At 38.3% G+C, this 24,737-nt stretch overlaps 1 protein-coding gene across 3 annotated transcripts in view; it reads right to left on the reverse strand.

The window, feature by feature from the left end:
- Positions 1 to 2,391: 2,391 nt before the first annotated feature.
- The window catches only part of Helq (helicase, POLQ-like), a 39,428-nt gene continuing 17,082 nt past the window's right edge, over positions 2,392 to 24,737 (reverse strand). For 2 of the 3 annotated variants that reach the window (XM_013020231.1, XM_013020229.1), the window contains 10 exons: positions 24,047 to 24,286; positions 22,534 to 22,675; positions 22,038 to 22,142; positions 17,977 to 18,199; positions 15,775 to 15,932; positions 14,555 to 14,653; positions 9,860 to 10,033; positions 7,319 to 7,432; positions 5,824 to 5,958; positions 2,392 to 2,603 (listed from right to left, as the gene is read on the reverse strand). In XM_013020231.1, coding sequence (XP_012875685.1) covers positions 2,499 to 2,603; positions 5,824 to 5,958; positions 7,319 to 7,432; positions 9,860 to 10,033; positions 14,555 to 14,653; positions 15,775 to 15,932; positions 17,977 to 18,199; positions 22,038 to 22,142; positions 22,534 to 22,675; positions 24,047 to 24,286 — 1,495 coding nt within the window. In that variant the 3' untranslated portion in view covers positions 2,392 to 2,498. The remainder of the gene's footprint in view (positions 2,604 to 5,823; positions 5,959 to 7,318; positions 7,433 to 9,859; positions 10,034 to 14,554; positions 14,654 to 15,774; positions 15,933 to 17,976; positions 18,200 to 22,037; positions 22,143 to 22,533; positions 22,676 to 24,046; positions 24,287 to 24,737) is intronic. The other variant, XM_013020228.1, reaches the window with a different exon arrangement.

Genomic DNA, 24,737 nt, shown 5'->3' on the forward strand with positions numbered 1-24,737 from the left:
ACTCAGGAGGCTGAGATCTGAGGATCAAGGTTCAAAGCTAGTCTGGGCAGGAAAGTCCATGAAACTCTTATCTCCAATAAGCCACTAGAAAACCAGAAGTGGTGCTATGACTCAAGTGGTAGAACAGTCGCCTTGAGCTGAAGAGCTGAGGGACAGCGCCCTGGCCTAGAGTTCAAGCCCCACGACCAACCAAAAAAAAAAAGAAAGAAAGAAAAAGAAAGAAAGAAATAGTAGGTATGGAGCGATGGAGGAGCTATGGTGGCCTGGCTGTCCCAAGGGCCATGATTGAGAGGCTGCTGCCCATGAACTGGGAGCTGATCCAGCCGTGAGGGGCTGTCCCATGTGGATCAACATCTTGTGCACCGTGCACGGCTGCAGTAAGAACCTGCTCAGCAGTCCTGTGCTCAACAAGCACCTGACCTGGTCAAGAACCACTGTCTGAAGGATGCCAGGGATGCCATAGTCAATTCATAGTCAATTGAATACTGTACCAAAATTCTATTGCTGTCTAGTTGAAGGATGTTCTCATTTTTCTCTTGTACAGTAGCACTTTACAAAGATGCATGCTGAGCAGAAGCGTCAAGTGCAACAAGTGCAGCAAAGCCTATGATACTGAGTGGGAAGACACTGGCAAGACCTTCCTGTGCGACCCCACACCAGCAGAACAGCGCGGCTGTCTCACATCTACCGAGTTGGCCATGAAATCACTGCAGAACACAGGAATCCACCTACTTAAAAAAGGAAACTGGAAAACTATTGGCAAAGTCAGAAATTGAATCATTAAATAACCAGCTTCTCGGCCAGATGCTCAAGAACTCAGGACTTCAGAAGCAAAACTTATCACCTCTTTTGAGGACTCCTGCGGCACTAATGCCAGAAAGCAGAGTATCTCAGCACCTCTGAGAAATCCTTAGAAGTTGCTTTTACCAAAGACAAAGTAGCTGCTACAAATGGAGCATGTGCAGTGGCACCCAAGATTCTACTGAAACATTAGGATGTCATATTTGATGTGTATAAAGACAATCCAGAATGGGGCACAATAATGGCATATAATGCTAGGAAGAAAAGTGAAGTTAGATGACAGGAATACTTAGGAAGGGAAAACGTGGGCACATCATCTATCAAGACAGTAGTATATGAGTAACTGCATGGACTTTAGGCTTGGACTGCATGGATCTGAATCCCTGTTCTTTTCCCACTCTATGGCCTGGGCAAGTTACTCCTGCTGTTTCAGCTTTCTCACCTGTAACTTATTGTGAGGATAATACTAGTACTTGGCTTACTTGGTAGTTGAAGGGATTAAACTAGTTAAGTCACAGAAACTATCCAGACTAGTACCTGGCACATAGAAAGTGCTATAGTTGTTGCTAGTCATGGGGCTGGAACTCTGGCCTGGGCACTGGCCCTGCACTCTTCAGCTCAAGGCGAGCACTCTACCACTTGAGCCACAGCGCTACTTCCGGTTTTCTGGTGGTTAATTGGAGATAAAGAGTCTCACTGAGTTTCTTGCCCGGGCTGGCTCTGAACTGCGATCCTCTGATCTCAGCCTCCTGAGTAGCTAGGATTATAGGCGTGAACCACTGGCATCTGGTGTGTAGATGCCTGTAATATTTAAGTTTAAAATGCTAAGTCACAAAGAACCTTGACTGTGGGCTTACTTGAAAAGTCTATGCTAGAATTATAATTCTGATTGGGACAGGTAATATTAAGTTGCTAATCTGGTAGCATTCATTCTTCACAGAGGTTTCTGTTTGTGGAATGCAGTCTAGTAGATGCTATGTGGCATCAAAGATAATGAACAAAAAGAAGCTGGGGGAAGGGGCAGAGGGGAAGGCATAAATAAAGACCCACAATGAGGGCCGGGAAGATGGCTCAGTGGTAGAACACTAGCCTTGAGCTGAAGAGCTGAGGGACAGTGCCCAGGCCCAGAGTTCAGGCCCCATGACTGGACCAAAAAAAAAAAAAAAGACTCACAATGCTTGAAGAAAGGAAAAAGCACCTGTATTAGGATGAATATAAGATAATTTCATAGACAGTATTCAAACATTTTTACTTGACACTAGAAATGCATGGTTCATTTTCACATTTTCATTTACTGGCAATCACATAAGGCAGTTTTAGGATATGGAAGTCTGGAAATGGCAGGGAAAGTTTGGGGATTTCAAATAGTCCAGTTTGATGAAGGGAATGGGTAAGAGCGGGCTGGGAGTGCAGCTCAGAGGTGGAGTGTGTGCTTAGCCTGCATAGATTAAGAGAATAATGAGAGGTACAGTAACGATGGAGCTATGCTGAGGAAGAATTTTCACAGGGAGATAATGTTGAAGAAGACAGATTATTAGTGAGAAGGTTATGGTAATTACGAGCGAGACAGATTTAAATATAACCACAATACTCAACATATAATTAAGATATATTTGTCATTTATAAATTTTAAGGATTCTTTAATAAAATATGTATATAATAAATAATTTAGATTTGAAAATGTGCATCACAGAACTTCATTCCTCTTCAATAGAAGGGGCCACAACAGGGAAATCAGAGGGCAGCCTCAGTAATTCTTCTACTTCTTCTTGCAAAGCCTCAGCTTTTTCATGCAACAGCATCTGCAATAAAACATCACGTCATGAGGCCCCAAATGTACCACTGTCTACTAGAAACCTGAATCCATATACATCCATAATCTAGATATTAAAACTAAAATAATGAGACTGAATAAAAATGACTATTTAAGAACAAGTGATTAGCATTAATGTGGCTGAGGCATTTAGTTAAAACCATTTCAGCTGATCACTGTATAAGTATACCAAACTTAAAGGAGCTTTAACACATCCAAAGATTTGTTTTACTGAAGACCTGGCCACTTAAAAATTAATTTTTAATCTATAAAATCTCATACAATTTGGCAAAATCTTAATTAGCTCCTAAAAGTGTTATCATTTTATTATCCCTCCAAATTTAGTATGCTTTTAAAACTCATCGGTATTTCAAAGAAAAGTTTTATCAAATTACTAAAGTTAACATGGTTAACCTCTTTCTCATTCCCTTCCATTTTCTTTCTTTTTCTGTTGCTTTAAGACAAAATCTTACTATGTCGGGCAGCTTGGCCTCAAATTTACAACCCTCCTATTTCAGTTTGCTGGAGTTGTAAATATGTGCCACCACACTCAGAAACATAGTTAATTTCAACAGCAATATACAGGAAAATAGTATTTCTAAATATAGCACATAGCTGGCATAAGGGCACATGTTTGTAACCCCAAGACTTGGGAAGCACAGGCATTCTTGAGTTGAGACCCTGTCTAAAAACAAACAACAAAAACAAAATATGGCCCTGAATAAGGATGTTCCCTCTTTTGTTCTAAGTATCAGGAACAAAATGTTGGCATTAGTTGTATATATAAGGGTGAAATAATTGTACTTCTTTTGTTATAAAATTTTGGAGCTGGGAAGGTGGCTCAGTGGTGGAGCACTAACCTTGCATGCATGAGGCCCTGGGTTCAATTCCTCAGCACCACATAAGCAAAAAGAAAAAAGCCGGAAGTGGCGCTGTGGCTCAAGTGGTAGAGTGCTAGCCTTGAGCTAAAGAGCTGAAGGACAGTGCCCAGGTCCAGAGTTCAGGCCCCATGACTGGACCCCCCAAAAAAAACTATGTTTAGCTAGGTGCTGGTGGCTCACACCCATAATCCTAGCTACTCAGGATACTGAGGACTGTGGTTTGAAGGAACTTCCATTCGATTCTTATCTCCAATAAACTACTCATAAACAGCTAGAAATGGCACTGTGACTCAAGTGGTACAGCGCTATCATAGAGCACAGAGAGGCTTAGGGACAGCAGCCAGGCTCTGAGTTCAAGCCCCAGAATTGGCAGAAAATAAATTAATTTATACTTAAAAGTTCAGCAAAATCAGGTGAAACAAAACCACTCTACCAATTAGATAGAGCACATTACAGAGTGTTATATAAGAGAAATTAAAATGTAGTTAAAGAGCTGGGCATGGTAGTTCAGATCTATGATCCCTGCACATGAGAGGTTGAGACAGGAGGATGGGCACATTTGAGGCCTGCCTGGGATACACAGTGAGACTCTATGTCAAAATCAAAAGAAAACAAAACCAAAACAAAAAAGTAATTAGGTAAGCTTTTGAAAATCTGATACAATGGTGACCACGTAAAACAAATCTCCCAATACATCCAATGAAAACCACACAGATCAGCAGTAAGTAAATGAATGACACAAAACCTATGGTCATAGAAAGGCCATAATGCAGCTATTCCAACAGAAAGCCCCATGTAATAGCCCGTTACCAGCTGTCAGCCCGGTGATCGACACTCAGCCACATTCTGCCGCTGGAGAATTACAGTCTCCGGCAACAGTTAGCCGTGATTATATGAAACCCCAAATGAGAGAATCACGTAGCTGAACACTTTTGAATTGTCTAATCAACAACAATACAAGCAAAATAAAATGACTGTTTAAGCCACTAAGTTTTAAAGCAAAATTCTGTTATGCCATCGTATGTACCAGGAAGTATTAGGACTGGAGTCATCAATATGAGTCCACCATAATTTATACATAAGTATAAACAAATATAGTAGGGGAGTTGGAGGAGGGGAAAGAGAAACAGGCTCTTTTGGAGGGGTGGGAACCCATGAGAGGGCGTTGTGATAACAAGGGTAAGAGAATGAATATGGTCAGAATAGATGGTCTCCATCCATGAAAGCAACAATAACATTGCTTGAAATTGTATTAGGAAGGGAAGAGGTGGTAACAGAGTTAATAGGGGATTGCTGGAGTACAGTATATATATGCATGGCACAATGAAATACCCTTTTGTAGCAAATCTATGATGATTTTAAAAAAGCAAATATAAGCCGGGCGTCGGTGGCTCATGCCTGTAATTCTAGCTACTGAGGAGGATGAGATCTGAGGATCGCGGTTCAAAACCAGCCCGGGCAAGGAAAGTCCGTGAGACTCTCAAAACCAGCCCGGGCAAGCAAAGTCCGTGAGACTCTTATCTCTAATAAACCACCAGAAAACTGGAAGTGGCACTGTGGCTCAAGAGGTAGAGCACTCGCCTTGAGCTGAGGGACAGCGCTTAAGCTCAGAGTTCAAGCCCCATGACTGACAGAAAAAAAAAAAACACCCCAAAATCAAATATATAGTTGAGATCAAGATGGCAATAAGCCTAAATTGTCATGTAATGGCTTTACCCACATGGAGCAGAAGGGCAACAAGAACCTGGATTGCCTCTAGCAAAGGGTAAGAGGAGAGTGAGGGAGAAGTCTATCAACTTTATTTAGTATTAGAGAAGCACTTAGAGGCAGTAAGGGCTGTTTACAAACACTGGAATAATTACAATAAAAAAGAGCAGATTGGGCTGCAGAGAGTAGTACTCTGATTCAATGCCGGAAATTTAAGAGAAAAAATTTAGCTTGAACATATTGAGATGAATTCTGTAGGAGGAAAAACATCCAAAAATAGAGGAGCTTGATTTCTGAGGCTATAATTCCCTTGTGAGTGAACATGTTTATGAGTAGGAACAAATAATGAGGATGCTGAGAAAGGACTTCTGTAAAGAGGCTGTGGGGAAGCTGAGCCCAATGGCTTCCAGGGGTCTCTGGATTTCAGTGAACCCTGAAAACCAGCTATATTTTTAAGGTGGTCTTTCTCTTAGCAAGTCTTGCATTATACCCAAAATTCTGAGCACATGTATTTTTGTGTCTGTAACTGTACGCAGCACTCGATACTTTGTTTTGATGCCTAAGGTATATGGAGGTATGCTATAAAGTATTTTAAAGTTAGACAATGATTTACATGCTTACCTTTGCTGATGAAACAATTTGCTTAGCCTGGCGCCTTGATAAGTGATCAATGGTCTTTATTAATACTTCTGGATTTGCATTAGCTAAGTGCATTAGAGTTTTGTAACCTGCATTGTACAGCTGTTTTGCCCGACCCTGAAAAGTGTTACAAAAATCAGCAGAATCAGAAATGAGATAGTGCAAAAAAAAAAATCCACATGCGAGAGACAAGAATAAACTAATAAACTGTGAAGAAATAACTTCTCAGAATCCTGAAGAGGTTTTTAACGTGCATTTGGGTATCTCAAATCTGACTTTGAAGTAGATTTTATGCAGCTAAAACCTGTTGATATGTGCTAAACTCAGGAATGAGAAAGATATTAAGGCACTTAGGTGAATAGCACTGACCTAAGCAAAATGCTCTAGTTCAGCCAAGGGCTGGTGGCTCACATCTATAATCCTAGCTACTCAGGAGGTTGAGATCTGAGGATTGCAGTTTGAAGCCAACCCCGGCAGGAAACTCTGTGAGACTCTTATCTCCAATAAATTACTCAGAAAAGCCCGAAGTGGTGCTGTGGCTCAAGTGGTAGAGTGTTAGCCTTGAGCAAAAGAAGCTAAGGGACAGTATCCAGGCCCTAACTAAGTTCAAGCCCAAGGACTGGCCAAAAAAAAAAAAAAGTTCTAGTCCAATATCTTAAATGTTTCAAGGACCAAGTGTGTGTGTGTGTGTGTGTGTGTGTGTGTGTGTGTGTGTGTAAGGGACAGTATCCAGGCCCTAACTAAGTTCAAGCCCAAGGACTGGCCAAAAAAAAAAAAAAGTTCTAGTCCAATATCTTAAATGTTTCAAGGAGAGAGAGAGAGAGAGAGAGTGTGTGTGTGTGTGTGTGTGTGTGTGTGTGTGCGTGCGTGCATGCATGTGTGTGTACCCAAGCAGAACTAAGAAATGAAGTGGATAAAGTGGATGGTTAACGGAAATCAGTGTGTGTGTGTGCGTGTGTGCGTGCATGCGTGAGTGCGTGCGTGCGTGCGTGCGTGTGTGTGTGTGTGTATCCAAGCAGAACTAAGAAATGAAGTGGATAATGTGGATGGTTAACGGAAATCAGAGAGCGACCAACTGAGAACTCTTTCTTCAGACTGTCTTAAGAGAATGCTTCTACAACAAGACCAAATGGCCAGAAGTAGTTTGTCACTGGAGCAGAGGAGGGAAGAGAAGCTTAGTACAAGTGGCAAGTGATAGCGCATATTCTTGAGGAAACTCTCCTTCTCTTACTGTTATTATTACTATTATTTTCCACAACCGAGTCTTTTCATCAGGTCTGCTTCTCAATTAGCAGAAGATTTCTGGGAGGCCGTGGCAGCAATTTATCTTAAAAATGAAACCAAACCAAACAAAAACTTCCATAACAAATAAGTAATTGCTATTATTTGCTCTATAGTAAGACTTTGAAGAACAGCAAAACTTGTTTTTTTCTGGTAGTCAAAACAACCTCAATTGACAAATGGAGATGCTACTGACCTCTAAGATTCCAGTCACTTCCATAAGAGGGATTAGCTCTGCCTTTACACAATATGTCAGTTTCTTGGTAAGTTCTACCAAAAGGGCTTTATAAACCCAGAACTCTTCAAGTTCCTGCAAAACACAAAAAAATATATAAACTCTAACTTCTGTAAGTTATTTCAGTTTACTTTGTGTGGGAAGGGCATATTTAAATCTTTGTATCTATTTCCTCAACTTGAGTTATGCCAGAAATGAAAGATGATTCTGATCAAAATTAGTATGAGGAAAAATGTTGGAGACTCTTCTGAGAAACTTAATGAAATAATTTTAGATGGAGGGAAAAAAATTAAACATTGGAAAATAAGTCTGGGCACTGGTGGCTCACCCCTGTAATCTTAGCTAGGTTGGGATCTGAGGATCACAGTTCAAAGCAAGCCTGGACAGGGAAGTCTGTGAGACTCTTACATCCAATTAACCACCAAAAAGCCAGGAGTGAAGCTGATGTGCCAGAGTGCTAGTTTTGAGCACAAAAGCTCAGAGTCAGTGCCCAGGCCCCGAGTTCAAGCCACAAGACTGGTAAGTATGTACATACGTGTACACACACACACACACACACACACACACACACACACACACACACACACAGAGGAAATAAGAGCTCTATTCATTTTTATCAAAACCTCAGGCACTACATATAATTTTTTTCCCAAGTAACTAAAACCAGTGCCTATCTCTGGGTATTTATTCAGAAAAAATGTTAAATATGGAAAAATTGGAATGCAACATAATGTTCAATATGGCATTATTTAAATGAATAGAAATACTGGAAATCATGAGTCAATAATTATCAAACATGAGTGAGTATATGCATGGAATCATATAGATTTGTCTTCTTAAATACATGTCTGAAAATTTCTGTTATAGTAGTTTTGTTTTGGGTTTTTTTGGTCGGTCATGAGGTTTGAACTCTGGGCCTGGGCACTGTCCCTGTGCTCTTTAGCTCAAGGCAAGAGCTCTACCACTGAGCCACAAAGCACTTCCGGTTTTCTAGTGGTTTATTTTCTAGTGGTTTATTGGAGATAAGAGTCTCCCGGACTTTCCTGCCTGGGCTGGCTTTGAACTGAGATCCTCAGATCTCAGCTTCCTGAGTAGCTAGGATTACATGCATGAGCCACCAGTGCCCAGCAGTAGTTTTTTTTTTTTAATGTTGTTCTTCACCTTTGGTTATCACTGGAAATACATGATACATGGGACACATCAGCTGGACACACTGCAACCAGTTAGAAGGCAGTTAATGCAGCCGGGTGCTGGTGGCTCACGCCTGTAATCCTAGCTACTCAGGAGGCTGAGATCTGAGCATCATGGTTTAAAGCCAGTCTGGGCAGGAAAGTCCATGAGACTCTTATCTCCAATAAACCATTACAAAAGTGGAAGTGATGCTGTGGCTCAAGCATTAGAGCACTTGCCTTGACCTGAAGAGTGCAGGGACAGCGCCCAAGCCCAGAGTTCAAGCTCCACAACCGACCAAAAAAAAAGAAAAGAAAGCAGTTAATGCAATAAAGTAAATGAAAGAAAAGACCATCTTTGACTGGATTTACCAAACCAATCAACCCTGGAACTGCCTTAGTTCTGGTTTTTCTGTGGAGTTTTTTCTATTATTTGCAGTTAAAATCATTTTCACCAATATAATCAACCTACTATTTTATATCACTTACATACTTTCTTAAAAGAGAAAGTACTTGGGCTGGGAAGGTGGCTCAGTGGTAGAGCGCTTGCCTTGCATGCCTGCAGCCCTGGGTTCAATTCCTCAGCACCACATAAGCAAAAAAGAAAAAAGCCAGAAGTGGCGCTGTGGCTCAAGTGGTAGAGTGCTAGCCTTGAGCTGAAGAGCTGAAGGACGGTGCCCAGGCCCAGAGTTCAGGCCCCATGACTGGACCAAAAAAAAAAAGAAAAAGAAAAAGTACTTTAAAGGAGTAAAAGTGTATCAGCAGTTGTTAGCTGATACTTCTTAGGATCAGCCATCAGAATTAGAGTTATTTTTCTATGTCTACATATAGATTGTTTTCCAAGGCTAATGTCCTCACAATCCTACATCAAACAAAGGAAAAGAAAGAATATCAAGAAGAGAGCGAGAGCGCGAGCGAGCGAGAGAGAGAGGGCAAGAGAGAGAGAGAGCAAGAGAGAGTGAGAGAGAGAGAAAAACATGGTACTGAACCCATTAAGCAACTGTTGGAAATGGTAACTTACCACCCAAACACCAGACATATTTATCACTCATAAGAAAAATACTGACATAGAAATTACCATTATGGAAAAAGGCTGTTTTCAACAGTTCATTCTAGATACCAAAACTGTTAATGGTGACCCTAATGTAGGGAAAACTATACATTTTCTACTAGTTATTACATATTTTAGTTGATTCAGTAATTTTTCCTAAAAACAAGGATGGATTTTGAAATAAATCTTGACTGTTTTGAAATAATGTAAGTTAACTATGAAAAAATACTTACCTACTAACAGTTAAAACAAAAAGGACCAGCATGCATTCATCTGAATTACCTCACAGAAGTGTAACACACAGGAGGAGAAGGAGGCAGCTCCAATAAGCAGGCTTTGTATGTATCCTCTGGGCATATTAAATTTTTCAGACACACTCCAAATGTTAGTGTCCTTGAGCAAGGTATAAAGAACAAACGATAGGTAGAGTCTGTTGACAATATCCTTGTCCACCTTCTAGAAAGACATAATCAAATAAGTAATTTTAGATGGAATGACAGTAAAGTTGTACTACAGGTTAGTGAGGCAAGAATAACCTCATAGAAACAGAACTGATTAAACATATATTTTAGATTACACTGACTCTCAGTTTTTCAACTATAAGAAAGAGACGTGTCAAACTGTTTCCAATTTTTGAATTTAAACCAAACTTCCTTCTACTGGGAATACAGTAGTAGAATTATACTATCCTAAAAACAAAAAAACAAAAAGCAAAAACATTCATGTCCTAAACATGGTACCCACATCTGTGACCTTGCTTGGGTATAGGACCTTTGCAGATACAGTTAATTGAGGATCTCTAAATGAAGTCACCTAGGAAACATGGAAACAGAGGCTCATTCCTCAGAGACTCCTGAAGAAATTAATGCTGCTGGCAAAGTGATTTCAATCTGTGGTCTCTTGAACTAAGTTGTTTGTTTAATGGTGTGTGTGTGTGTGTGTATCTGTGAATGACTGTGATTATGTTAGACAAATGTACGTACATAAATACATTAAAAACCCTTTCTCTATTATAAAATACTGTGCTACAATTTCTACATGGTTTTGAAAAATAATATTTCCGGAGCTGGGAAGGTGGCTCAGTGGTAGAGCGCTTGCCTTGCATGCCTGAGGCCCTGGGTTCGATTCCTCTGCACCACATAAGCAAAAAGAAAAAAGCCGGAAGTGGTGCTGTGGCTCAAGTGGTAGAGCACTAGCCTTGAGCTGAAGAGCTGAGGGACAGTGCCCAGGCCCAGAGTTCAGGCCCCACGACCGGGCCCCCCCCCCAAAAAAAAAAGAAAAAGAAAAATAATATTTCCAAAGGTAAGATAGTAAAAGGGATAGAAAAATACTTCCTGTGGTTGACAGCTTCTGTTCTGGGTACCTACTTTTGCCAGTGGTATATCTAGTGACTATATTTTTGCATAAAGTACCTCATTGCTAGTATCAAGCTAACTTTGAAACTAATTCATGCTTAAAATCAAAAGAAAAAGAGGATGAACTTCAGAGAAAGAAAAGAAAAATGTAGAATTAGCTAGGTGTGGTAGTGGTGCATACCAACAATCACAATGCTTGAGAGGCTGAGGTAGGAGGATTAAAATTTTGAGGCTAGCTTAAGCTGGTCTTCTGGGGAAAAAAAATTACATTCCCCCTCATGACTGAAATGAGAAGTTACTGGACAAGTAACATCTTCATAACCATCATGACCTTGGTCAACTTCACGTACAGTACCTGGCACCCCTTCTCCCCTTACAGTGCCCCCCTCAGCAGGAAGTAGCTCCAGACAAACAAACTCTGCCCATACCCCCTCCCCCGGCCTGGTACCCCGGTTTTTATTAAACAACAGATCGAGGAATGTAAGTATTATGCCCACCTTTGGTCCTCAGCTCCACCCAGACCTGAGCTCCTCCCTTCCTGCCACACAGCTGGCCCCTCCCTCTCTCCACCCAGACCCACCTGAACCCCATCTACTTCACTTCCTATCCCTCAGACCCTGCTGCTACCTAGATAGTGGAGGCTTCAGTGTGCTCCCTCTCCAGGGGAAATATGGCTCCTCTAATAAATCCTGAAATAATCTTTCTCCTATGCTGCCTGCCTCTGTGTGGTCCCCGGGCATGGATGTGAAGGATCCTTTCATTGATCCTTTCAAAAGTAACAGGATGAAAGATTTTGGAATTACAGATTTTACATTCTACATGTTCATTACGGGTATTTTTTTTTAAAGCATTAAGCTAGGTCAGTGCTGGTGGCTCACGCCTGTAAGCCTAGCCACATAGGAGGCTGAGATTTGAGGATGACAGTAAGAAGCCACCCTGAACAGGAAAGTCATGAGACTCTTATCTCCAATTAACCACAAGAAAAGTGGAAGTATAGCTGTGGCTCAAAGTAGTCAAGTAGCTAATCTTGAGCAACAAAGCTCAGAGAAGTGCCCAGGCCCTGAGTTCAAGCCCCATAACCAAAAGATAAAATAAAATGAAAAGCATTAAGCTAAAAAACTATGGTAGTTGAATATCAAGTAGAAAAAGATAGCTTTTTAATTTCTCAATTTTAATGTACCTTTACTAGTAACTATAAATTGAGTTAATGTAGGTTTTGCTTAGAATGTATTTCTGAAGCCAAGAAAAATGATTTAATTACAGAGCAAAATGCTTTATGCTGATTTTAAAGTCGTTTGCAAGAAATATGTAAAAAAGAATATGGAGAAATCAATTAGATTTTATGTATCATGCTCTTTAGAATTTCTAGGGTCTATGGGTTTTGCCCAAATGTAGAGTACTTGCTTAGAATGCTAAACTAGTAACAAATTCACTTTAAATGAGATAAATTCATATTCTTCAAATACTCAATTACTCAACAAGTATTTATTGACTATATTAGATAAAATATAACACAACTGAGCCAGGTGTGGTGGTGCACAGCTGTAATTCAGGTGTGACAAGGATGATTGTGAGTTTAAGGCCAGTGTGAGCTATATAACAGGACCCATCTCAAAAATAAAAAAAAGAGGGGCTGGGAAGGTGGCTCAGTGGTAGAGCACTTGCCTCACATGCTCAAGGCCCTGGGTTCAATTCCTCAACACCACATAAGAAAAAAACCCGGAAGTGGCACTGTGGCTCAAGTGGTAGAGTGCTAGCCTTGAGCTGAAGAGCTGAGGGACAGCACCCAGGCCTAGAGTTCAGGCCCCACGACCAGACCCCCCCACCAAAAAAAGGAAAATAAATAAATAAAGAACAAAAATAAATAATTCTTTTAATTAACAAATTGGAACTGGAGGCATGGCTCAAGTCTTGGAGCACAAGCAAGGAGCAAAAATAAGATCAAGCAAGAAACACAAGGCCCGGAGGTCAGGTTTCAGCATGGGACACACACATATACACACTTGTGGTAGCCAAAGAAACACAGGAGGTAGCCAAATAAATATTTTTAAAAAGTAACAAATTAAATGTAACAAATTAAATTCTGGGTCAAAACTTAAAAAAGATAGTAGTGAATAGAAGTATTACTTGGTAATAGTTCCAAATCATGATTTTAGATTTGAGAGTTTGACATAAAAGGTATATATGTTAAAAAGTATTTTTGTTCAACATTTTGAAAGCTTGTAATCTCAGTACTTGAGAGGCTGAAACAGGAGGATCCCAAGTGTGAAGCCAGCCAGGATTACATAGTGAGACCCTGTCACAAAACAAAACCCAACACAAAATTGAAAATCTAAACAACAAAGCCATTTCTAAGGTAAAAGACTCAATCTAAAAAGTGAAAAAACGAATGCTTAAATATTACATGTTTTTTAATTTTGATATAGCAATGGTTGGAATAGCTGCATTATTCAATGTACATGAAAGTAAATGCCATCTTTTATCTTTGAAAATGAGATCAGCATTGCCTGCATACGTTAACGATCTAAGTAGAAGTTGGGTGGGTGGCTCACGCCTGTAATTCTAGCTATTCAGTAGGCTAAGATCGGAGGATTGCAGTTCAAAGGCAGCCTAGGCAGAAAAGTCTGTGAGACTTTTATCTCCAATTAACCACCAGAAAACCAGAAGTAGAGCTGTGACTCTTAAGTGGTAGAGTGCTAGCCTTGAGGAAAAAAAAAAAAAAGGTCAGGGACAATGCCCAAGTGCTGAGTTCAAGCAAACACGCAAACACACACACACACACACACACACACACAGACACAGACACAGACACACACACAGACACACACACACACACACACACACACACACAAAACCAGGAGTATTAGCTTATAAATGCTAATCTTCTACAATGCTTCCCGTACTGCAAGGACATGCTAAGAGATTCTGAGGACAATAAACAAAAATCCAGATCTTTCCTACTTTGGAATTGCTGATATCAAATATGACATCTATCATGAAGTTTTTGGAAAATATATTTGCTGCTTTAGGGACTGGGAATGTTGCCTAACAGTACAGAGCTTGCCTAACATGCTCAAGGTCATGGTTAAATCCCTTCTTTGGAAAAAATTCATTAATAAATTAAAATTAAGAAAACATTTTAGAATTATATATTTAAAAAATAATTTTATAAATATTTTCTACTTTTTATAAGATAAGCATACAACCTAAGGAGAGATTAATACAGTTGATCACTTTTTATGATAGTATTATATACATATGAAAAAATATTTCAGAGACACAAAGATACAACAATTCCAACAAAAATGCCATCATATCATCCAGAAATATTGTTTTTAAAAAGTCACCCATTTCTGGTGTTTAGATATTATTGAGTTTTTCTATGTAGTCCAAGCTGACATGAATTTGTGATCTTACTGTCTGCCTCAGCCTACTGGATGCTGGGATTACAAGCTTGTACTACAATGTTCAGTATATATTCGTTTCAATAGCAAAATGAGAATAGTGCTAATTAAAAGAAAAAGAATGTGAAGCAAAAAGATCAACATAACAATGGAGATGACATAATATTTTTTTAATGAACTTAAGTTTATCATTTAAGAGGAAAAAAAGACTATAGTACCTTCCTGATGGCTTGACCTGCTGCTTTCTTCCCAATAAAGCTTTCAGAAACCCCAAGAAGAGAAGTTACATTTTGTTCTGCAGGTGTGAGTTGATTAAACTAAAGAGTAAACACATGAAAAAAAAAAGATGTAATAAAAAAAGGTGTCATTTAAGTCAAATCCAGTATTTACACTGAGGTCACATTTTCATTAAAGGATTCATTAAGGGATATACAAATGACATAAATTAACAAATACTGTAAATATTCTACATCAATAGAATTACAGTCATATACAGCAAATTGATGCTTCATGCTTTAGCTAACATTTATTACATATATCATAGTGGTCTCCATAGGACTGTTCACATAATGATGAAATTGCCTAGAAATAAACTTCTTAGAACACATCTCCATCATTAGGTGACGCATGCACTAGTTTCCATGGTCTATGTGATTATGTTTAATATTGCAGATAGCTGGGAAGAGGGAAACATTGTGACAGTATTATACAACACCACTTTAAAGACGTAACAATGACTTTAAACTATGACATTACAAAAGAAGTTACATTTTCTTTGACTAAAAAATGTATGCACCAAAGGTGTAGCAGAGTGGTAGTGCACATGCTTAGCTTGCTACATGGAAAGCCCTGGATTTAATTACCATCACTAAGGGTAGTAGGGATACTGTTTCTCTCTGATACCAATTCAATCAGTCAGTCACAGTAAAGTCATAATACACTGCACTTCACCACTTGGCTCTGCTAATAAGGTAGGGCCAGTTTCCCCTTGCTACTGGCTATAAAATAAATATTGCTTTGCAGATATAATCATTATCAGATTTGATACATCATCATGCTTTGCTCTGATAGAGATTTCACATAATTAAACCCAATCATCAGCAACATTTGCATCATTTGCTTTATGCATTATAAGGCCTTATCAAATCTTAATAAAACTGTCTTTGGGATAATCTCTCTGTCTGTCTCTCTGCAATATTTAACAGAGAAATAATACTTAAGTTCAATAAATAAAAATGTTGTCGTTACTATTTTATATATACATACATGAAAACATCAACATGTAACCTGTTATTTTGTACAATTAACATATACTAATAGAAAAGAAAAAAGGCAATTCTAAATATATTTTAATAGACCAAAAAGAAAATCATTTGACAAAAATCATTTTCATGATTAATAAACTAAGTAGCCTAATGGAAACATCTTATAGTCTCACCTGCCTGAAGTATATCATCCAATTTGGGTCACACTGAGAAACCAGATCATAGGGAGTTGTTAGGTAGATTAGATGAAGAAGGCTTTCAAGCACAAGTCCTTCAAGACCTTTCTTCAAATCTCTGTAGAGAATGTCACAATAAGCCAAATCTATAGTTCCTAAAGATACAAACATTACATTTTTTCATTATTACTAGAGGGGGCAAGAAGTGATTTTAAATAAAGTCTTGTTTATTTAATTTTTGTTTATTTGCAGTATTGAGGTTCAATGCTAGAAAGATGTTCTGTTTCTGAGCTGAATCCTCAATCGTTTATTAAATCTTATCTTTTGTTGTTTGCCAATGTTGGAGATTGGATGCAAGGCCTCATACATGCCACACAAATTTATTACTGAGTTTCCCAGCCCTAAATTAAGTTTTGCTTAAAAGTTATCTAAATATAGTAAAAAGTCCTTAATATCTGGTCCAACTATTTTTAAAAATCTACCCAAGAAAAATGTTTCAGTATTTACCCAAAATACAGAAATCAAGATTTTCATGCATCCTTGTTTATCATCAGAAACAATGAAAACATCCATCAATAGATGGTTGGTTAAATAATCTATGTTATATCCAACTATGGATGTCTAAACTATTAAAGGTAAGATGTGATAATTTTAAAATAGTTGATCTGTTAAAGTGCTCATGACATTTTATAAATAGGAATGTTTGCCAACAAAAAATATACCATTAAGAAACTTATGTGCTGAAAGGACAAAAGATGAACAAATGCAGCAGGGCTAATCACTGAATACTATGTTGAAAATGAACTATATAACTTGTTGGTGGGGAGGGGAGGGAAAAACTGGGAGGGAAGAGGTGACACTGAAAAAGAAATATACTCATTACATGACTTACTTAACTGAAATTCCTCTGTATATTACCTTTATAATAAAAAAAATTAAAGATTTCCAAAAACCTGTATCTATGTATACAAACATATGTACACACAAAGTCATCTCAGCTGATGACTCGAAGGACATTTTGTCCTGTGTTGACATCTACCATGGCTAATGACACCACCATGGGATGATATCTATCTCATGGGACCACCATTGTGCACATGGTTGGCTGTTGACAAGAACATCATTATGCAGTATGTGACTGTATGGGGCAGGCCACACATCCAGCTGTTACCACCCCGTGTAGCTCCTGATAGAGGAAATAGGACAGGAGTTAAAAGAATTCCTAATTTGGCTGGGAATGTGGCATAGTGGTAAAGTGCTTGCCTCACATGCATGAAGCCCTGGGTTCGAATCCTCAATACCACATAAACAGAAAAAGCTGGAAGTGGCACTGTAGCTCAAGTGGTAGAGTGCTAGCCTTGAGCAAAAGACGTTCAGGAACAATGCCCAGGCACAGAGTTCCAGCCCCATAACCAACCAAAAAAGAAAAAAAAAGCTGGAAGTAGAGGTTTGTCCTAACTGGCAGAGTTCCAGCCTTGAAAAAGCTAAGCAAGGGCTGGGAATGTGGCTTAGTGGTAGAGTGCTTGGTTAGCATGCATGAAGCCCTGGGTTGGATTCCTCAGTACCACATAAACAGAAAAAGCTGGAAGTGACACTGTGGCTCAAGCAATAAGAGTGCTAGAGCAAAAGAACCTCAAGGACAGTGATCAGGCCCTGAGTTCAAACCCCAGGACTGGCAAAAAAAAAAAAAAAGAAAGAAAAAAGAAAAAGAGAAAAAGAAGTTCAAAGCTCCAGTACAGGCACAAAAAAGAAAAGAATGTCTTTATTCAAGCACAGAATAATGTTATTATATTAAGCCCAAAAGAAAATTCCAGAATATAAAAGATTATTTGTTTACAAGCAAAAACTTAAAACTGTATATATACATGTATTATGAACTGAAATGAAATGCATGGGAAGGTAGGGAAAGACATTCTACAAACTGTTATATTGGGTAAAATATTAAAATCTGTGTGGTTGCTGGGGAGGTAAATCAAAGGAGGAATAATGAACTTTTGTCTATATATACTTGTACAGTATTTTAATTACTTTATAATTAAAATTAATATTCAATTCATAATTTTCAATTTAAGCTGACATAGCTTATCAGTTTATGATATTAGTGCTATTAATATGGACACAAATACAAAGAGAATATTTAATTTCTATTTTTCCAATGAATTTTCTTAGATTAATAATGAGGCTTAAGGAAACTCTTACCCTTAAAAGAAGCTCTTCCCAATTTTGTAATATGAAAATTACATTGTAACTCTTCTTCAGAATTACAAACAGTCTCTCTTTGTAGAAGTCCTTTCTCTGTTAGGTATCTAAGTGATTCAATAGTTACTTCCCAGAGACTTTTGTCTTTCAATAAAATCTTTTGCTGAACACCAAACAATGTGCCATTCATAAACTGATATATATCACTGAGATTTGTTGCAATCTGAAACAATGGTGGACATCATTAGGACATTTTCCTTAATCCCAGGCATTACTATATTCATTAATCAAAGAAGCCTATTTATTCCTATATATTCCATAGCATTATTCCTGTTTTATAAACAATGAATTGGAGGTAAAGAGAAGCAAACTCCTCATGGTCTCCTTGCAACCACTGCCCAGCCTTCCCATATCCTGTAATTAAATTTATAATTTATTTAAAGCTATTTAAATTAACAATTAGTATAAAATCTATACAACTGTGTAAGTTAACAGGAAAAGCAACTTTAAGGGAAAATGTAGTTCTCATATTCATGCTTTTTATGAAAACATATGTATTTTTTAATTTAAAAACTGTTTTTTTTTTCTTTTTTTGGATTTGTTGTTGGTTGAGAGTCTTGAACTCAGGGCTTGGCCACTGTTCCTGAGCCTTGAACTACAGCACCATTTCCAGTTTTTGAGTGGTTTATTGGAGATAGGAGTCTCTCAGGGACTTTTCTGCCCAGGTTGGCTTCAAACCATGATCCTCAGATCTGTTTTCTGAGTAGCTAGGATTACAGGTGTGAGCCACTGGTGCCCAGCTTAAAACAAAACAAAACAAAAAACTTTTTAACAACTTTTTAGCCAAGTGCCAGTGGTTCACACCTGTAATCCTAGCTACTCAGGAGACTGAGATCTGAGGATCTCGGTTCAAAGCCAGCCCAGGCAGGAAAAGTCCATGAGACTTTTATCTCCAATAAACTACTCAGAAAACTGGAAGTGGCACTGTGGCTCAAGTGGTAGAGCACTAGCCTTGAGCTGAAGGGCTGAGGGACAGTGCCTAGGCCCAGAGTTCAAGCCCTACAACTGACAAAAAAAAAACAAAAAACAAAAACAACCCCTGCCCACAACTTTTTTTTTTTTTTTTGGGTCCAGTCATGGGGCCTGAACTCTGGGCCTGGGCGCTGTCCCTCAGCTCTTCAGCTCAAGGCGAGCGCTCTACCACTTGAGCCACAGCCCCACTTCCGGCTTTTTTCTTTTTGCTTATGTGGTGCTGAGGAATTGAACCCAGGGCCTCATGCATGCAAGGCAAGCGCTCTACCACTGAGCCACCTTCCCAGCCCCCCCCACAACTTTTTAAAATCACATTATTGAAAATTCAACTGAAAGAATTCACCAAAATATGATCTGTCAATACTTGCCAGAAATGTTACCTAAAAATAAATAATACTTATCTTTTTATCTCATTGTCATTCCCTTTTGCTCTCCACCTAATATTCACTATTACAATGTCTATCAGCGATCATAAATAAGTAACACTTACATATTCTGCTTGGTATTAAGGTGTTGAATTAACTATGAATGACAACAATCTTTTATTAGTCAATTTCAATAATATCAGCACGTTGTACTAAAATAAAGTCATCTATCTTGTCAGTCCTGGGGCTTGAACTCAGGGCCTGGGCACTGTCCCTGAGCTTCTTTTGCTCAAGGCTAGCACTCTACCACTTGAGACACAGCTTCTAGCCTTTTTCTATTTATGTGGTACTGAGGAATTGAACCCAGGGCTTCATGTGTGCCAGGCAAGCACTCTACCACTAAGCTACATTCCCAGCCTGGTCAATCAATATTTCTCTTACAATTCTGATGATACTTCCACTGGAAAATTTTAGTGATTATTTCACATTAGACTAATATAAGGGATAAGAAAAATATTATAGGGCAACAAAATTTTCATTTCTCTTTCCTTTTAGTAACAATCATTCTCAATACATTATCAAGCTGAAATAAATATCATATTTAGTCTATGGATTATTAGCATACTTTGTTCTCATCATGCTTCCTACCTGACTGATTACAGTTAACACTATAGGAGCCAGGTAGGCCAGTCCAGGTGAGGACTTTGACTTTTTTCATCTATCTGCCTTCACATTAGCCTTCCCTTCCTCCTTGAGATTTAAACATATTAGTCCAGCATTTGCCTCTTTGGCCTCCACCTTTTCTCAAAACTGAATTCTACCAATGTCCCAAGTTTACCCAGTTTACCCAATGTAGCAAGTTTACCCAGGCACCATTCCAAAATCCTATTATTCATTCAAGTATTTATTGAGTGCTGAATACATGCCAAGCAGTGTGAAACACTGGGATTTAGTCATCAGTGAAAAGAAATGAGGGCCTGTAATTTTTTTCCTTTTTCAATGTTAGGTTGATTTAGAATTCTCTGTGCAGCTATAGTTTCTCTACAAGAGTTTCCTAAATTCTAAATATATGGTACATGACAATTAGAAGTCATGGCAAGAGAACATCATAGCTGGTGAAGCTAGCATAAAAACTACAAGAGAAAACAGTTTATTAATCCAAATACTGGCATCAGGATGGAGTGTGTTAGCTGGGTGCTGGTGGTTCATGCCTGTAATTCTAGCTACTCACACGACTGAGATGCGAGGATCGGGGTTCAAAGCCAGCCCAAGCAAGAAAGTCTGTGAGACTCTTATCTCCAATAAACCACTCAGAAAACTGGAAGTGGTGCTGGGGCTCAAGTGGTAGAGCACTAGCCTTGAGCTGAAGAGCTCAGGAACAGTGCCTAAGCCCAGAGTTCAAGTCCCACAACCGACCAAAAAAAAATCTCTTGAGATTTTTATTCTTGGGATTGTGCTGACTGTACAGATCTATTTGAGAAAAAGGAACATAGACAAAGCTAAATCACTCCAGTTCATGAATATATCTCCATGTACTTATGCCTTGCTGAGTTTTTCTCAGTAGTGTTTTATGGTTTTCATTGTATAGACCTAGCACATATCTTCTGTTTATTCCTATTTCTTGGTGCTTTTGTAAGTGAAAATGTTTTTCTCATTATTTATAGTATCTGGAAATATAGCTGAGTTTTGTACTTTAGATCTCTATAACATTGCTAACTACATTCTAGTTGTTTTTTAGTGTCAGAAAAGCAAATAAGATGGTTTACTTTTTTCTTTCCAATCTACTTTCCTGTGCTGCCTATAACTTGAAACAGTCTGGTGAGGTCAGGCATTTTGCTTTTCCTGATCTCAGGGCTAAAATACTTGATTTTTCAGTTAAGTACAATGTTACCTCAGGTTTTCAAATAAACACTCTTTATTAGGTTGGAAAAGTTATTTCTTAATCCTAAATTTTCTTGTTTTTAATTATGAGTGCATGCTGAATTCTAACAATATGATTAAAGAACTTTTTTCCTCCTGTTTTTGGTTTTTAATGCTAGGGCTTTAACTCAGGGCTGCATGCATGTTGGCAAGAGCTGTACACTGAGCTACATCATAAACCCTTGTGTTTTTGAGTTAGGGTCTTACAGTGTAGCTAAAGTTAGTCTTAAACTCTCTATGTAACCCGTACTGGGCTTGAACAGGGGATTCTCCTGCTTCTGCCTCCTGAATGCTGAGATTATAGGCATGTTGCATGATGCTTGGCTTGAGTTTTTAATGTTGAACCAATTTTACATTACTCAAAAAATCTTGATTATAGCACATTACTCATTTACTGTCTTGGTGGCTTGCTCATACTACAGTATTTTGTATCGATGTACATCAACAATTTTGGTTAGTAGTTTTCTTCTGGGTTTTTTTTGAGGGGGAGGGTCTGGTTTTAGTATCACAGTAATGCTGGTCTCATAAAAAGGGATAAGCAGTATTTCTTCTTCTTCTATATTGTGGAAGAGTATGCGTCCAACTGGTATTATTTCTTGCTTAAATGCATGCTGGAATTCATCAGGGAAGTTGTTTGGGCATAAAGTTTCTTTGCAACAAAGTTCTTAACTAATTGCATAATTTTTAAGCTCTATTAATTTAGATATTAGTAGTAAAGTTTTTTTTTTAAATCTTTAAAAATACCTTCAAACCAATCAAAGAGAGAAACAAACTTTGGATTCCTTTGTTGAATTCTTGAACAAGATGACTATAACAGTTTTCTAATGGCTTGCTTATTAGTTCCAAGACCTATAAAAGTTAAAGCAACATTACATGTTATTATTAAAATAAACAGGTTTTTTATTATTTTAAAATATTTTTAAAAATTTAATTTATTTATTTATTATTAAAATAAACAGGTTTTATACTTTAAATAAATCTTGGGGGGGGTCAAAAAATAAAACTAAAATTTGGACAAAATTGCAATAATTTTAAAACTAAAAACAGACAAGTAGGACAAATATTGTTCTCATTGTCTGAAATATATTCAAATACTCTCTCCAAATCACAATCATATAGGAGGGAACCGTCTTCTCAAGGAACATTAATAATTAGCTCTTAAGAGATACTCTCATATAAATGCCAGATGTAAAACCAAGAAACATAAACAATCAACCAGATGGTAAACAAATCATATTACCTGCTGCTTGTCTTTTTCTTGCATTATAAGGATACTTTCCCCAATAGTATCTATTCCAGCACGACCAGCTCTGCCAATCATCTGTTTATATTGATTCCTCTTTAAAAATTCCTTAGCAACATAGGGAGCTCGTAAAATAACTCTATAGAATTGACAAAATTAATTAAAAGTAATAGTCAATCTATAGTAACAGGACCTTCTTTTAAATTCTTAATTTCATTATATATCTGTAATACTAAGTTTAATGACATGTTAACTGAAAATAGTAAAACCTTCTAGAAATCCAAAAAGGAGAAACTGACAACTACTTACAATGAGAGATTAATATAGTTCTCTCAACTTGGCAAAGCATTAAAAAGTTAAAATAAAAACAGAAAGAACATAATTAACTGCAATCCCATTAAAACATAAATCTTTCATACCCAGAAAAATAAACATCTTTTAAATCACATTATTTAAAATCACTCATTAGAAGAAAAAAAAACTCATACTCATAAATTGTAAAGAGTAGAAATCAATTAAGAATTCAAAGATTCAGGGCTGGGAAGGTGGCTCAGTGGTACAGCGCTTGCCTTGCATACATGAGGCCCTGGGTTTGATTCCTCAGCACCACATAAGCAAAAAGAAAAAAGCCGGAAGTGGCGCTGTGGCTCAAGCTAGCCTTGAGCTGAAGAGCTGAGGGACAGTGCCCAGGCCCAGAGTTCAGGCCCCACAACTGGACCCCCTCCAAAAAAAAAAAAAGAATTCAAAGATTCAGTATCTGCCACAGAAAAATGTTGCAACAGTTAAATGGCTTCATAAATCACAGATCCCTCTCCTTTTATTTCCGGTGTTGGGGATCAAACCCAGGGCACCAGGAATGCTAGGTAAGCACTCTACCAACTACTCTACATCCCCAGCCCAGCTTTATGCATAACTTCTTCAAGATTTCAAAATGTTCTATTTTCATTGGTAACCCTATGTTGAGTCACAAAAACTGTTAAGTTTAGCTCGGTGCCGGTGGCTCATGCCTGTAATCTTAGATACTCAGGAGTCTGAGATCTGAAGATCAAGGTTCAAAGCCAGCCCAGGCAGGAAGGTCTGTGAGACTCTTATCCCCAATTAACCACAAGAAAACTGGGAGTGGTACTGTGGCTCAAGTGATGGCACGCTTGCCTTGAGCTGAAGAACTCAAGGACAGCACCCAGGTCCAGAGTTCAAGATCCATGATAGACAAAAACAAAAAAAACAAACAAAACTGTGTGAACTTTGCCAATTCTTCCTACATAACTGGGATAAAAAATCAGACAAGAAAGAAGAAACAAACAACCTCAAACCAAAAGCAGATAGGGAGAGCAAGAAAGAAGAAATTCGAATACCAGGAAATAGTGTTAGTTTTTAGTAAAATATTAAAGGAAATAAACTGTCAACTTGCAAATACTATGAAAACATTTTATAAATTCTCACCGACTACACAAACAAAAACTTCTCTCAAGCTAGGAGGTGAAATGTTCTGAACCCTACCAACATTTACCTTCGAGCTGGTAGGTTGACTCCTGCTGCCAGAGTGGATGTGCAGGTAAAAAGGCAGAGAACCCCTGTGGAGTAGGCCTCCTCCAAGAGCTTTCTTTCCTCATTTGTTAAGCCACTGTGGTGGTAGGCAACTCCATATGGGATAGTGTGCTTTAAGACTGGACACAGGTTGCCATTGCTGGCATTCCTCAAGTTCTTAATCACATCACATTTTTCTTTCTCCCTGTGTTTCAGATGTGCCCTAAAAAAAAAATCCCTAAAATAAGAACCCTTGATTTTATAGCAACAACGAACATACCATTTTTCATTTTAGTAGGATTCTATTAAAAAATCTCTTCCTGGGGGTTATAGGTGGCTCATGCCTGTTATCCTAACTACTCAAAAGCCTGAGATCTGAGGATCACAGTTCCAAAACAGCCGGGGCAGGAAAGTCCACGAGACTCCTATCTCCAATTAATGTCCAAAAAGCCAGAAATGGTGCTGTGACTCAAAGTGATAGAGCCCTAAACTTGAGGGACTGCACAGCACCCAAGCCCTAGTTTTGCCCCAGACAGGCATCAAAAAAAGAAAAGGAAAAGAGAAAGAAAAAGAAGTCTTCCTTTCATGTGTATAAATATATCAAACGTTCTTGGAATTTGGATCTTGACTTCCTTAACTATTATGCATTCTCTCTCAATGTTTGTATGTATCAC

This window comes from Dipodomys ordii, unplaced genomic scaffold, assembly GCF_000151885.1.
Source record: "Dipodomys ordii isolate 6190 unplaced genomic scaffold, Dord_2.0 Scaffold49, whole genome shotgun sequence".
NCBI classification, from domain to species: domain Eukaryota; kingdom Metazoa; phylum Chordata; class Mammalia; order Rodentia; family Heteromyidae; genus Dipodomys; species Dipodomys ordii.